The sequence below is a fragment of the Bacillus rossius genome (genome assembly GCF_032445375.1).
Source record: "Bacillus rossius redtenbacheri isolate Brsri chromosome 4 unlocalized genomic scaffold, Brsri_v3 Brsri_v3_scf4_2, whole genome shotgun sequence".
In the NCBI taxonomy this organism is placed as follows: Eukaryota; Metazoa; Arthropoda; class Insecta; order Phasmatodea; family Bacillidae; genus Bacillus; species Bacillus rossius.
In genome coordinates, this window is record NW_026962011.1 from 47,632,448 (window position 1) to 47,649,558 (window position 17,111).

Consider the following 17,111-nt stretch of genomic DNA (forward strand, 5'->3'; position numbering starts at 1 on the left):
CTGTTTATTGAAAATAGAAATTCAATTTATCACGAGAACACTATACAGATTTTAAAACATGATAACATACAAAATTTGAGGTGGAGAATTTTGACATTAATCTCCAATGAATGTGATACGAAAATTGCATTTTAAGTATTGAAGATAAATTTTTAAATGATGTATAAGACTGAGTATAAGTATGTTTAAATGAAAGATTTAGAAATTTGAGACTAAATAATCTAAAATATTTCTAAACAAATAAAATAAAATATTATTTTTTATCTTCCTCGGCATTATAATACAACAGTTTTGCACTTCAGAAATATACCTCTGCTTAGTTGATACAAATAGAGTTTGGGAAGAACACTTTAAAACTAAAATAAATACTTTGATGGTGTAAAGGTAAGTCTGGATGACATCCCTTAAAAACCCTTTTAGTAATACATATAAATGTAAGTTCACATTACCACTCACGGGATGTTAACTAGATAGAAAGTAAAACATTTAAAGGTACTTAATCACTCTCTTGCCCCGTATTTAAATCTGTTGCCATCAAATTGACTTCTACGCGAATAATACTGTATATTTCAAATTAATTTTGTTAGTAACAATAATTTTTGGCTTTACGCAACCATGGAAGTACCTAACTAATAAATGCACTTAAACAGAATGGTCTTATTATTTATATTAGAATCGTTCTTTGTAGGTACGTAATTACTTTAGCATGTTACTGTTATTTCAACAAACAATAGTCACGGTGTGGATATCCAAGTCTGCCTATACAAAATTTCTTTAAGGTTCTTTCATTTTATGTCCCCGCTGATCAAGTATAGTGTAGTTAATTTGTACGGGATGGCATTTAAGCAGCTGGAAAGAATGCTCAGGACTTTTTTTTTTTTCATGACGTATTGCGCAGTTATTCAAAACCAAATTTTTCTCGGGTAGTTTTCTTTTAATCAAACCCTCACTTTTCCTTCTCGCATTTCCTCTCCTCTGAAGTGGAACATTAGCAGCCATTGTCCACCAGTGGTTGGGAGAGGTCAGGTTCTCGAGGGAAACATTTTATTGCCTGCGCCGGGATGGGGATAATGAAAAATTTTATTGATACGGTTCAGGTTTAAAAAGCCGAGTGCAGGCCTTTGTGCACGATTGTGCGCACGGACGGACGGACAGGGCCAAGGTCAACTTGAAGGGAGCTGGCTGGCCCGAACGGTCGCCCCAGACATATAAGCGAGGTGCGACGTGCAGCTCGCTCACACGGGGCGTCGATTGGCTCTTCCCGACATGGCCCTATGCCTTCTGCTCCTGCTTGCCGTCTCGTCTTCGCGCGCGCTCTATCAGGTGAGCGCACTGGAGTCTAATTTTTAACTGAACATAAATTACATGTATCTATTTGTACGTTCACGTGAAAACAAACTGTGTCGCTAAAAAAAATTTATATATACTGTTCTTGGTAATATGTACTGGGTTCGGATTCTTGTCCTTGTTGTCCCAGTACCTCCAATGGTTAACGTTATTTGTAAACCGCTCTCTGAATAGCTTCTCAGTATCAACTGCACCCATCAATAAACATAATAAAACAAAAGAGAGTCTAACTAATGAAAATTCGATCATCTTTTCCATGGTTAAAAAAAAATGTATATGATTGATGGAAACATTAATTAAAATATAAAATTGTGCTTCAATTTTCGTAAGAAATACTTGGTATCAACTCGAAAAACGTATTTCATGTATGCAAAAAAAAAACCATAGCCATGTGTTGTACAAATCTACAATATATTTGTTTGTAGTATTACAAACTATTTATTGGCAACTAGTTTCCAAACAACTGGTTTCGTGTAGCGACACGAAAAAAAAAAAACGGTTCCAATCGTTTTTGGAGAAAAAAAGTATTATTGGTTTTTGACGTGGGAACACTTTCAGTATTCTTTATGTCCTCAATATATTTCAAATATAGCTACGTGTGCCAAAATTCAGACTTGAATACTAGGCTAAACACTTCATTATAAAATCTCAAAACTAGTACTTATGAGATGGATAATTAAATTTTGAAAATAAAGCAATTGACAAGCTTTCTTCCAAATTTTTCCTTCTCAAAATTGCCGGATACTCTGATTTGCTGCGAACCACCCGCCATATTTTTAGTATTTATTTTTTACTGTAATGTACTTAGTTGAAGTGATTCCCTAAAACATCTAATTCTAAATTTTGTAAAATCTATCAGAAATGTGACAGTTTATCAAACATTTAGAAAATTTAAAACATTGAATTTAAAAACAAAATGAGCTGAAATATAAGGCTTAATGTAGACTAGAAAACAAGTATTTAAATTAGCACAAACGTTTTAGTGTTAGTTACCGGTTATCGGTATTAAAGTTTTTGAGGGAGGATATTACATTATTTGAAGGTGCGTTCAATATAATATTTCACTTTTAATGACATACAAAAATAAAATTCCTTTGATTTCAGGAAGTTAATTTTATGTAGCATCGAATCGTTATGCATTTCGTATGTCAACTGAAACCTGACTTTTTCATTATAATTTTGTTTTCTTATTATTATTGTTGAACTGTTTAAAAAAATTTTAGCTTTGTGGTATGCCAAGCCTGCCTTGCAACTTAAAGTACTTAGCAAGGACCAAAAATGTCCAGCGTTCTCCTGCAGATTAAATAAGCCTAATGAAAGAAAATTGGTACAGAAAAATAATAAAATCTAAGAGAAAGTTATAAAAAAAACGGTAAATATCGCCACTAAATCGGTAGTATTGAATCACTCAGCCTATTCTGTACAGAATAAATTTTTTTGTACGTTTACAAAAGATTAGTTTTTGGAAACCAGTTGCCAATATATAGATTGTAATACTAAAAGAAAGATATTGGAACTTTGTACTACACAAAGCTATTTTTATTTTTGCATATATGAAATAGATTTTTGAATTAATGACCTTATTATTTCTAATGAAAATTAGCGCATAAATTTATATTTTAATTGATGTTTCATTCAAGCATAATAATTTTAAACCATGGAAAATATAATCGAAATTTCAATAATTTGACTTTATTTTGTTGTATTATTCTTATTAATTTGCGCAGTTAATACTGAAAAATATTAGCAGTTCTGGAACAACACACAGCATAAATTACCGGTTAAGAATTCGAACACAGAATAACTGCGAACACTATTTTGTACTGATAGAGTTGTTTTCATGTAAATATACAAATTTACAAATATCTGTGATTTTACTTGAATATTTCTGTTCCATTTACAAAGAGATATTAAATTGTCATTGTAATTTCAGTTCTAAGTACTTATTGAAATTGCTTTGCTGTTAAATATATTGAGTTGGAGAAATAAAAACGTACTTAAGTGCTCAGTAAAGGAACAAAGTCCTGTCATAGACTACAAAAATATATCCAGAACATACCACAGGCATCTGCATTCAGGTATAGAATTTCATTCAGTGTAAAATGCAATGATGTGTCGACCAATAAGCAGCGATTGTCAAAATATGAAGTTCCAAAAAATAATCACGAAAATATTATTTGGAAAGATATTACGGATTCGATATTGGTCACACGTTACAACCCCCCTCCCCCCAAAACCCCTTTTTTCTACTCAAAAAAGTAAAGAAACCGGTTACGAGTTAAACAGAACACACAAAAAATATTTTTTTTAAAAGTATTTGATTAAAACCCACAAAACTAAAATAGCTTGCAATTCGAAACCAATTTTAATTCTGTCACTTTCTTTAGCGAAGGTATGTAAGACATATGACGTCACTCAACCATGTTAATTGCACGAACTTTTTTGCCGACGAAAAGTTTGACCAAAAGCCGGATTTTAACGAATACGCGTACAATACATACAATCTTAATAGTATAACTTTATAAATAACTTGCTAATGTCCGGTATTCTATGCAAAGCCACATTAAAATTATTTTGATATTTATTTCAAGTAGGTACACCTACACAAAGAACCTCTCTATCCCTCTCTAATTCTCTATCTCTTTTTGTGTACACCTCTATAGCTCTCACGCCTCTATACCTCGCACGCCACCATTTTATTTGGACTATAGAAAAGAGGAAATGTCATAAAATATTCACTCGTAAATATCCGACACGACTTGCGCGCCACCTATTGTACGTAATCTCACCTTGACAGTAACCTTCCTCGTGTTTCAAAGGTAATGTATGCAAAATGCCACAGAGATCGGATGAACGACGAGTTAACAATGAAATGTCGAAGTATCATCAAGAATAATTAAATTCTGCTTTAAGTATTGGCTTTATCGAAATCTGACCTAGACAGTTATCTTCCTTGTGTTTCATAGGCAAATGTGCAAAGTTTCATCGTAATCGGATGAATGGTTTAGGAACGTATAAGAGACAAGCAATCATTCATTTTTATATATCTAGATAATTAAAAAACTATATATAAACTATTATTACATAACCACGGTAAACCTATATTTTATACCCTTTATGAAAGATTTTTTTTCTCAATCAATTGAGTCTATTTATACCAAATGAGGACATTTGCTTAGGTAGTTCGTAAGACACGTAACAACATTTGTGGATAGGCTATAGTTCTAATTAACTTATCCATAAAGGCCTTATGACTAACGACTGACATTACACCTACCACAAATTGCAGAAGGGTACTTTACGCAACAGCTTCTACGTCTCAATATTTCGCTTTCATATCTGAACTGAATCCTTTCATGTGAAGGCACTATATTGTTGTCTACCAGCTGTTGATACCCGGATTACCAGGGGTGGAAAAATATTTTCTTTCAAGTACCAACTAATTTTCTTCTTACCTGGCCTTTCTTAATTCAATTTTATTCAACCAATACAGTGTCGATATCATTGCAAAGATAATTACAGAAATACTGGATTGAGACCCAAAAATTAAGTTCTCTTGCGATATATATAAGAATTTAAGACATATGTAATGATATGAAAGAGAATATATTTCTAACTCACGTGTGTGCCACGCGCTGGCTTGACATCGCTATCCTGCCGATCCTGTAAAGGTTTAGACAACGTAAACCAAGACAGCAGTCAATGTAGTAGTTTTTCTCCGGTTTTAATTAGAAATATTGCTATATCTTACGCAATCATAATTTTTAATAAAGCTATAATACAGCTAATGCTAATATAGACCAAGGTTAATTTATAACAATGAAATAATTTTGTTAGTCGGTCCAGTAGTTTTCGAGCTTACGTCTTACAAAAAACACACGCTCTGTTTCCGAACCATTCCTACGTAGCTTCTGCTGGGTTCAAACATTCCCCGCTGTGCACTAACATTTTTTTCTCTCTCTCTGTCTCTATCTATTTATCTCTCTCTTGTACGACGAAGCTTAGAGCCTTCCTGAATCAAAGTCATTTTTTTGACGTGAAAACGTCTAATAAATCGATGAACGCCGGCTGCAAACATTAAAAAGTGTCCCGTAACGCACATTATCCCGTTACGCTGTGTCCCGTTACGCTCATTGTACGCTTGCGCCGCATCTATCTCTCTTCCACTCGATTGGAACAACCATCGATTTGACTTTTTCGGGGCACATTAAACTTGAAACACTCCCATTCGTTTCCTACTTTTCCAATCATCCTCCTATCCTTAACAGAATAACAGAGATTGGAAGAAGTTAAATAGCAAACATGTATAAAAGTTATAGTTAAAATAATCTCTTCGTTAAAGTAATAAACATATTTGAATTAATGCGTGCAAATACAAGTAAATTTATCAATTAAATTGTAGATTTCATTTCACTCCTTCTTTGTATCCATACAAAATATTGATAATTCAATAAAATTATTCAATTTTATTCATAAAACTATGCAATAATTTCATCAATGTTTTGTTATGACGTTGCCACGTTAAAATATCGTCCGTAAACCGACTTTACAGACAACCAATTTTTTTTTCTATTATTGCGATATAATTCTAATGTTGCACTTTTCATGCCAATTATTGGAATGTCAAGGCAGCTTATCTCCCAGACATTCTCTTCCTCGTGGCAACCACATACATGTTTACTAACAGGCTGCAGTCTGTGACCCCCTGGGGAAAAATAGCCGATTATTTCACATGGGCAACTACAGCTGTCGTGATAATCACTGTTGACAGTAGCCGAAGCTAAGTTCTATGCCATGTCAAGCCAAAAAAAATATAATCTTTACGCAGTTTCAAAATATGTGAAAATACAAGATGGAGAGGCATAATCCCCCCTTAAAAGGCACATGCCATCTCGATAGCGTATATTGTGTACTGTATAGAATATAATGAGTATATTGTATAGTGTATAGCATATATTTTTTAGTGTATTTTGTATACTGCCCTTTTTACAAAAATATAGATAGTCACAAACTTTATGTTTACTAGGTGTAGAGAGCAGAGCAAGCACATGTCATCGCAATTACTAATCAATGACTATAAATAGTAGAGTGTACAATATTTTCCTGAACAATTAAAATCTAGGGGGAAGAGAAGGGATCCAAGCATATGCTCATTTCAAACGGACACTACGGTATACTTGGCCACAGTAGTGTAATGAAAATAAATTGATGACCGAGAAGGAATATTATTTCATGTGCAGTTTACAAATAATTTTACTTTAAAATATCATATTTTGGGGTGTTTCCTTAACATACTTTTTGATCAATTAAAGTCTTCATTTTTCAAGCCAAGTCAATTCAATGCACTCTGAACTGAACGTATTTTGGTTTTTATAAACCTGAGATTTTTCTGTTAAAGTTACAAAATTATAATATGTTAAATATAATGACAAAAACGTTTTTACACAAATATCTGCTGTAAGTCCCAAAAAAACATGTTTCCAAGTCGCTAAAATACCTATTAATTCAACAAATAATTAAGTTTTAATGAATCTAATCGCATTGTATGATTTGAGTAATAGATTTTCATCGTAAAATAAAAAAAATAAAAGAACTTTTCTTTTTTAAATTCCTTCTTACATTAATTTATTACATATAGAAAGTTTTGCACTTGATACAGATGTGTGTATTCTTAATGAACTTTCACCACTAGGAAGAGCATACTTCACAGTATAAACATTGGAATTTGGAATTTGTATGCTGTTCTGACGAAATTCCTAGAACATATGCTTTTAATTTGAAAAACAAAACAAACAAAAAATGTTTAAAAGATCATAGCATTGATGTCAGCCGAAGTAAAAAAATAATTAGAGCATTTAGTTCACGTAAATTAAATCAAAAAATTTTTGCTGTGATTCCTAAGTATTTTAATACTAAACATAGTTCTAAGAGAACATGCAAACTAATGCTACTTGGTTCACATTACTACTTGAAAAAAAGCGAATTCTTTTAGCACTACAAATATTTTCAATATATAATACCTTTATTTTTGTTTAAACTTTGTAGATTTATATAACCATACATAATATATCACAGGTACGAGGGGATACCAATAAGTAACGCACATAATGTAAAAAAAATATAAAAAAAAAAGGAATTAGTTGACAATATGAAACAGAAATGAAAGTGTTGTCCATCTATCACTTTTCCATAAAAGTTCCACGCATGTTGAGGCATTTTTTTTAAACGATGGATCAGTTTTCACATCCCGGTGTCATGAGTTGGCCGCGAGAAGGGACATGTTTGCACGGCCTGTGTGAGGTGTGAGATTGCCGCCAGAGCCACACTTCTCACCACCGAGGAACTTCTTCATGGTCCAAACAGATGGCAATTGGAGGGTGACGAGTCCTTCCTGCATGATGGGTGCTCCAAAACTCCCCGACAATATCCCTGCAATTTTTCACGAACTGGGCGAGACACACTGGCACGGTCGACACAAGTCTTTTCCGTAAACTTCCAACATCTCCGAATGGCGGATCTCTCCAAATTTCTTTCCTTTTTGCAAAAAAGAAATTTTGTCACGGCTCGATGTTCATCCAGAGTTTACGATGTAATCACTAACGCCATTTCGCTGGTGACTGATTAACGCTATCGGTACGTGGACTCATGAGATCTTGCATTTCACCCAATCAGTAGCGCCCTCTAGTTACCTTTATAGCAAATAATTTAATTTTTGCTATTTATTTTCCTACCTTAAAATTTTGACATGTGCGTTACTTATTGATAAGCCCTCGTAAATTATTCATTAGTCTCCTCATAAGGGCAAAGCGAGGCCACAAACACCTCAGTTGACTGAAATAAAGCAGAGGATGGGATAGAGGGTTGACCACCACAGTTTATAGAAGCTGGTTATTAGCTTACATTTAACATTTCTTACTTTGTATTTACTTGTTTGAATTCTTTCTACATTCTACTTAAGAAAGACCTTTACATATAAGCAAGGCCATAGCCAGTTGGGAATCATTGGAATTGACGCCACCACCCCCCCTCACCCCCTGGGTTCTGTTTTTCCATCACCAAAATTTGTTAAAACTTTATTTTAAAAAAAATTGTATTTTCCACACCATGTGCAAGGTCTGTCACTATCGTCAGTCGAAGTGGCAATCACCTGCCGGCTAAGTGTAGGCAGTAGCTAAAAGTTTAATCTTCAGATTTTAGTGTTTATGAATACACTGTCCCTTTTACGGAATGATAGTCTGGCTACGGCCCTGCATGAGGTATAGATTTATAGATTAGTAAGAAAAATATGTTAACAAACTAACATTACATGCATGCTGGAAAGAGTGTTGTTTCAGAACTTTTAATATCTTGTTTTCAGAATGAGTCAAAGCACCTTCAAAAACGCTCCTACTACGATGACATGTATCCCGAGCCCCTGGATAGCGACGGAAGCTTGGACTACGATCCAGATGAACTGAGCTCGAGGTTTTATAACGAGGGTAACAGGCGAGCAATGTCAATTCTACGGATCTCGAAGGTGAGACAGGTACTCGGCAGATTCAAGTTGCCGGTGCTCGGCGGCTCCAGCAACAGTTTCATGAAGCTGATAGGCGGGAAGTACCGCTTCATCAGCGGGAAGATCTCGATGCTTCCGAGCAAGGTGTTCCAGCGGTTAGTGGTGCGTCGCGTGCAGCACCCGTCCATAGCCGACTTTTCCTCCGTCATCCGCAATGTCTTGGTCCAGAAAGTAAGGCTGGTGAACCCGTTAATAAAGATCCTCCAAATCGGCAACTACGCACCTTCCGGCGACTCCATCAGCTTGGCGTGCTCAGTCCGGAAGACGGAGAATATGATACCGTGGGTTCCCGGCGTCATGCGGATTGACTTCAAGATCACCGTCCAAATACCGTTGCTCAACTTGTCTCCGCCCCAGCCGGCTTTGCCACCGCCGACGACGACGCCGAAACCGACGACTCCGCCGGAAGATCAGGCCCTGGTACAGCAGACGACCATGCAGTCGTCCTCGACACAACCGCCCTCGACACAACCGCTCTCGACACAAGCACCCCCGACAAAACCGCCCCCAACACAACCGCCCCCGACACAACCGCCCCTCCAGGACACCGTCGTGATCGTCCTCCAGATGGCCGCCACCTTCCGCCGAAACATCGTGACTGTCATGGGCTACGTGCTCAACAACCCCGAGCTGCACCTCTCCCCGGAGCTCTACATGGCGCTGAAGCAGATCTACAACGCCGCTCGCCTGCGTCTCATAAGAGTGGTGGACATCCTGTACGTCCTGCAGAACATCTCTCTTCAGGAGCCTCAGCAGCAGTGCATCACCATCCTCAGAGAAATAATATACGTGTCCCCTCCTCACACACACAGCTCAATACAACTGTGGCTGCATGCGCTGGAGAATAACAAGATATCCGTGAATCACGTGTTCAGGCCTAACAACGGACCGCTCATTATTGACTTCCTCAGTGGGATAGATTTCGCGTACCTCAATATTTTGGCACAGCCGATCCAGTTCCCGATATCGATAGATAAATATACGTCCCAAGATATTGAGATCACCATGGGGAATCTTTTTGCTCAGGTGTGCGCAGCGCTTTACAGTGGATCGATGCGTCTGACCCAGAGTTTGTTAGCAGCATTGTTGCTCCACCTCCAGCCCAATATGCATGCTCCCGAAGTCGAGGAGAATTTAGTATACCTCGCTGATGTTTTCTTTGCAGAAAATATGGAATTGCAGTTCGTTTTCGAGGATATTGATAGAGAAATCATGACAAATCCATACAACATAACACGGTACATATTGATGAAACTAAATATGGCTCCAGAGATTGACCCGTCACTAAAAGAGACAATACAAATAGGAATTACTTACCTTCAGGAAACCACTTATGTCATTATAGATCATGATTTTAGACAATATTTTAAATTTCCTACGCCACAAGAACTTGATTTAAATTTAATCTTCGATCTAATTACTCCTGGTGAATATCCACCTGATATTATTATTATAAAAGACCAAATTCTTAATGCAATAACAAGAAAAGATATCGATTTGGAAAAATGTCTAGTTGGATTTATTCCTCACGATTACATTCATCCGGTGGATATGTTTCTTGCTATAATTGAGCGAATCAAGAAAAGAGCTGTGCTTCCTACATACCTCGTGAATCCGTTTGCCGCTTTGTACGTCCATCTGAAGCTAAAAGTTCTGTCCATCAATCAAGAAGACCGACTTCCGCGAGGTTTTAGCGACATCACGTTCTTGTTTGACTGCTACAAATCTCCTGGCATCCCAGAAAAAATTACAGTCATGGCAATACAACTGGTGGAGTACATGCGACAGGAAACAAGCGTAAACTGGAACTTGGTTCTGGAAGCGTATCCTTTGTATGTCTGGAGCAGGCCACGACAAACGGTGGTCATGATCTTGAACCACATGTTGAGCAACAAGATGGTCCAGTCTCCCATCGCCGTCACTTTGATAACCGAGTTCGTCAAGGAAGTGGGTCCGGACGGAGAACCCGTCGCGTGCCCTCCAGTGGATTGCCCTGGATCATCATCGGGATCTTCTCCCATCGAACCTCCCCCACCACCACCGCCTCCACCCCCACCACCCTCACCCCCACCACCCCCACCACCATCTCCACCACCAACACTCCCCAACATCAACATAATCGTTTTGATCCAAGCTCTTGGTCCCCAAGCGCTCGAGGATCCTCGCCTGGAAGCGCTGATTGTATTTATAACAAGTACCAAGGTGGTGGCCATACTGGGCCGAAACTTCAACTGTTCGGTGTACCCGACCACGGGAGAGCTACTCCAGGTAATCCTGGAGCGCTGCGCCTCGTCCAAGAAGCTGGAAGGCCAAGAAACGGAACTGCTGCTCTACTGGTTGGAAAAGGTTTCACTGAACGGGTACGGGGCGAAAGCGTTAGAGTTCGTCCAGCATCGAGTGGAAGAGAGGAGAGTCACCGTCAACATGAATTCCGTTTTTAAGGCCCTGGATCTCACCCGGCTCACGGATGACGGGAAGATCACGTCTTACGTGGAGTTCTCCAAGTTCCTGGCTCGTTACTTCGATGCCAAAAAACACTTGAAAGGCTTCAAATACATGAAGTTGAAAACTCGTGGGGAGTTCCTTTCGGCATTCTTCAAACATCTTCTGGCTTGTGATGACATACAACCAACTTACAAGGACGCCATCGAAGATTTATTAGCTTATGTTCGAACCGATGGTGCAGGGTCTCAGTCTATAGAAACATTGACATAAAAAGAAACATTCTCTCTCTCTCTCTCTCTCTCTCTCTCTCTCTCATAATAAACAATGATTTTTTTTATGTGCTCGAAGAAACATTCAAAATTCTGATAAATTATCTTAAGTGAAAATCAATTGCAGGCCGGAAACGTATTAATTGATATTGTCAAAACAATCAATTGAACAATACATTTGTATTATATTTCCTGGAAAAAATGTATTTTTGTTCTATCATTACAGCATAAAACTATTAAAGTAAAATAATATATGACTACATTCCTTTGTGGAATTAAATTGAATAGTTGTGTATTTTTATTTTTATTTTTTGAAAGTATGGGATTTTCCTGAATATTGTGATGAAATAAAAAAATATATATATTTGTTTGGACGACTGGCTATACTTTTTAAATGTCCAAAAATAAATAACCTTTTTAAAATAAAATGTTTTTTTTTTCACTCAGAAAAATTTCACTTATTATAATTATTATTGTTATTATTCCTTCAGACCATAATATATAATACTTTTTTTTCTGTATTTAGAGAATGATTTAACAGCCAAAGATTGCCAAGTTCTTAAGGGGCCCGCCTCGTCAGGGGTGTATGTGTGTTAGTGAGGCGGGATGATAAGCGCGACGCTCGATGGTATTTCTAGCGCGGTATCGCCTCTAAGCTCAAGGCTCTGAACTGGCGCGCAGTCTTCTCGTCGTCAATTGATAACTGTGAAATTTGTGCGGTGACCGTATTTTTATATTACGGGGAAATGAAGATAAAGGTGTAATGCAAGCCCCTTAAGTGCTTTCAAAAATCTGTACCACTTGTTTTACACCTAAAAATTACTCTGAAAACATGCGTTTCAGCCATTTTAACGCTTCTAGAAATATAGTTTAAAAACATGATCCAAAATTAAAAGTACTTTTCGGGCCTCAGCGAACTCTTAAATGCTTTTCGTAAACATATCCCACTCGGATATCTTGAGTAGTTATGAAATCGCGTTGTTTTTCCTGAAGCTCTGCGCACCGTCTGTGTGACCAGGTAGGCGGGCCCCTTAACAATCACATTCGGAATCCTGAGTTCTGTGTTCCATTGCAAACAGCACCTGGGCGGAAGAAGAGGTGGTTTATGCAGTAAGTACACTTAATTGTTTGAAAGTTTTTTTTTAATACTCCAAGATGATAACTGTTGACTCCACGTTCAAATAACAAATCTCAGTACCAGAAAATCTACGAAGATCATTGGCTGATTGGTAACTAGTGTTATTCGTGAATTCTAGGTGGAAATTTTCTGACAGTGTAGATTTGTTTTTAATTTTTTTTTGGCAGATGGCTTTAAGGCTCTGTCTCACACGCCACATAATTTTTTTTCTGTTTTTTTTTTTTCGTCACTACTTTCTTAAAGGTTATTTATACAATTTTAACTAGATACTTTTGTTGCAATTTTTAAGTTATACTTCTTTAGGCGCGTTATGAAAAATAAAAGTATGAGAGTGAATTTTAACGATGCGCGCGCACCATGCAACGAAATTTTTACAGGATGAAAAAAAGATACATACAAAAAAATTGTATTTGTGATTTTAAATCTTATGCTTCAGTGATTGATATTGAATACTGGTCAATATCATTATACAAGTATTTAATTGTGAATTATAGTTATATAAGTTGTGTTTACAAACATTTTTAAATGTATTTAAATAAGTAAGTATGCGTTTACAATATTATAATCAATAATATTAATATTTACAATATAAATCATAAATATTTAAATTATTATTTAATAAAAAACAATTAAAATAATTAAATAAGGTTAAAAACTCAGCATATTGACTTTCATTACAAATTAAAATGTATCTAGATTATTTTACTAAATTAAATATTTAATTTTATACACGTGTTCATATTAATTCTGAACACTGAGTATTAATTTAATTTTTTAATTTTGTTTTAATTCATAAATTGCTAACCATACTTATGATGTCACTCTAGTGTTTTTATTATTTTATTACCCATGAATTATTTGCATGCAAAATTAAAGTTAGTTTTATTTTACGCCAAGTAAGTATAACTTCTAACGCGCGTAAATAAGTAAATGCATCCATTCTTTTTTTTCTGCCACAAATATTTTCACCAGATATTCACTTAGTGTGACATCATGGGAGTAAATATTCGTGCAAGTGATGATAATTACGAAGATTATTTGCACCTTTGATGTTACACTAAGTGAATGTCCATTGAAAAATAGTTGTGGCATAACAACAAATCAAATGAGGCATCTAGTTAAAATTTTAGAATAGCTGTTAAAACAAAGAGTAAAAACGAAAAATCAACAATAGGCCGTGGGATCGAGCCTTAATGTCTCGACGACAGAAAAGCCGCGCTTAAAGATTGAGTCACCCAGCAACGCATACACAGAGAATTGTGAGAATAAATCAAGAAGAAACAATCCTACTATTTTCCTGAAGAGATCTTGCCAATACACACACACACACACATAAAAAAAAAAGAATGGCCACAATCGTGATTTGAACTCGTGTTCTCCGAAACTCGAAGCCAGCGTATTTCAGCTGTTGGTTTGAAATTATTTTAAATCTTAAACATTAGTTTGTTCATCGTCCGATATGGGTTGAAGAAAGACTGCAAATAATAAACACAAAAATAGGTTTATACAAGAATAATTTAATTTAATAAATAACAGGCCATGTTCATGATTAACCATAGTGCATATATTGCACTTGGAAACCATTTACAAATTAAATACTTGGCAGTGACGTCACCAACGTAGTGTCAGCCCAGAGCGAACGGGGGCTCGGATGTGGTCTTCAAATAATACGTCCCTCTTGTGCTGCGGAAATAAAAAAATGGCTTGTGAGGACTGCAGGATATCTCCTTATCATTACTTTTTTAAGTTACATTTTTACAGATTCAAAATTTTAAGTAATAACTAGAGACCTGCAAAATTCGCGGATTCATTCGGTAATAGGCTAGAATTCAAACACATATACCTCTTAGATGATTTTGCTATTGGCTTACTGTTCATCTGGACGAATCTCAACCAGTTATAAACCCTCAACCAAAGAAGGATCGAATCACAGACAAACCAGCTGAGACGACTTACAAGTCGGCAGCGAATGAACTTGCGTTATTTTCCCGAGTGTACAGGGGTATGTGTAGTCTATCCTGAAGGCCATCGAAACCGCGAATTTTGCAGGTCTCTAGTAATAACATTTACAAAAATTACAACATAATTCACGTAGCTAAAAGAAAATTATCATAAAATACGTTCTTGTAAACATTGGTTCCGGAATTTTTTTAAGTGGCCATGTGTGGCTCTAATTAATAATGCTTAAAATAATTATATTAAAAATTATTTTTCACATGAACACAGAATTTATCCGGATGAAATTTTTTCTATCCAGTGTTTGTGAAAGGAATTTTAAACCGAAAGCGAATAAAATATATAATTGTTAAGTTTTACTGAAATTGTATTAACCTTTTTTATACATTAACACTACTTCACTGGCTATAAAACAATTGCACTATAATTACGCAGATACACTGGCAACTTACACATGTTTTAAATAAACAAAAATAATTTTTTTCAGATTATATATAAAAGGTTTGACCTTTGTACGGTTATATATTTTACTAAGAGCGACGTATACGTAGAAACCTACTAATGTTCACGTAATTTTTTGTTATCATGTTAGACTCCAAAAACGTATGCATAGGGGCAGGCATTTTTCGCGAATAAATCTGAGCGCCTATTAGACTGCAACAAAATATACCCGTACCAGTGTTTTCTTCCTTGTGATTGGCGGCCGTCTGCGAGAGAAGTTATTGTCTTATTTGACCGGGCCAATTAGGACTTGTTTGCTTCCGCACTGACTCACGGTGATTGGTGTTGTAAAAATCTACATTTACCTGAAAGAAGCTCACCCAAATAAGAAACACAAATGATGCTTTCAGCTAGTTTCAGAATCTTTTCGCGAAATTTGCATGCCCCTACGTATGCATAATAAAACCCATGCCAAGTTCGGGAATACATGGAAAGCCTAAATCAGGATAGATGTGTCGGGTATTAAACCCGGAACCTCTCGAATACAAGTTCAGTGCCTTACCGCTCAGCTGTGCTCCGTTTGGCTGACGCCTGGGATCCCCTACACAATTTTGAAACTTAAGATTGGTAGGAACTGCAAAATGTCACGGATTCCTTTCGCAATACGTAAGCACGGAATTTTTTTTCACGAAAAAAATCTTAACGACTATTAAACTGCAATAACGTAAGTCCATGCTAAGATTTATGCATTGAAATTGGCGGCCGTTTGCAAAGATGCAATTGCCTTATTCGACCAGGCCAATCAGTACGCGTTTCCTTGCTCATCGTATTGCTATGCTTCGTGTGCCGACAGTACGCATGCACTTAAAAGAAACTTAAACAATCACTAGAGACCGGAAAAATTCACGAATTCATTTCGCGATAGGCTAAAATACAAATAGTTATACCTCAGTGCTGCCTTTGCTATTGGCTCACAACTCACCTGGATGACTCTCGGCCAATGAGAAACACTCAACCAAAGCTGTATCGAATCACAGGCTGCTACGTTTGGACACCTTACAAGACAGCAGCCAATGAATGGGTGACATTTGACCAAGTTTACGTATAACAATGGAGTTCATCCTACAGGTCATTGAACCCGCGAATTTTTCCGGTCCTTACAATCACGAAACACAGACGAAACTACAGAGTTTTAAAACACAACGTTTCACGAAATATTTTCAGTGATAATATTAAATACAAACACTTTTCTCTTTAAACTGCTTCTGTGAATAATACTAGTTTTTTTTTATCGAGGACTACAGAACCAAAGTTCGACCCTTTGTTTGAAAGGTCAGAGCTTCTGGCTGGTGAGAAACCATGGGTTACCGGGTTCGATTCCCGGCCGAGTCAGGGAGTTTACACTCGTGGGGAAAAATTTTATTTCCCTGTTCCATGACTGGGAGTCGATACTGCGGAAGGCAGAGGCGATCCTCCTCGGTATCATCTCGGTCTGTCACGCCATGGACGTCTCTCCATTGGCGATGACTGAGATGTTACAAAGCTAGCCAATGGGCTGATAATCCAATCATTATTAACATAACCATCATAATCATCATCATGCTCAACTGTCATACTCATCCTACACCTCACTATCATCCTCAAAATATTAATAATCCTCAATCTTATCCTCATCCTAATAATCGCATGATGATCCTCATCCTTATCACCATAATTATCATCATTAAATTTATTTTCATTCTTTTTTTTATCCTTAAACCAGACTGATTATCATCATCTTCATCATCATCATCCTCGCCATAAACATCATTATCACCACAATAATCCTCATGCTCTTTACCATCCTCATCCTGATTATCTCAATCAATCTCATCATATTAATCATCCTATTCCTCATCCACATCCTCATCATCAGAACGAGTCTAATTATCATCATCGTCGTCTGCACGACGACGGGGAC

General features: G+C 36.6%; 1 protein-coding gene across 1 annotated transcript; it reads left to right on the forward strand.

Moving 5' to 3' along the window:
• Positions 1-1,126: 1,126 nt before the first annotated feature.
• LOC134541903 (uncharacterized) lies at positions 1,127-12,044 on the forward strand. The gene is made up of 2 exons (XM_063385642.1): positions 1,127-1,323; positions 8,705-12,044. Exons 1-2 carry the CDS (start codon positions 1,267-1,269, stop codon positions 11,615-11,617), a joined length of 2,970 nt encoding a protein of 989 aa, XP_063241712.1. The 5' UTR covers positions 1,127-1,266; the 3' UTR covers positions 11,618-12,044.
• The last annotated feature ends 5,067 nt before the right edge of the window (positions 12,045-17,111 follow it).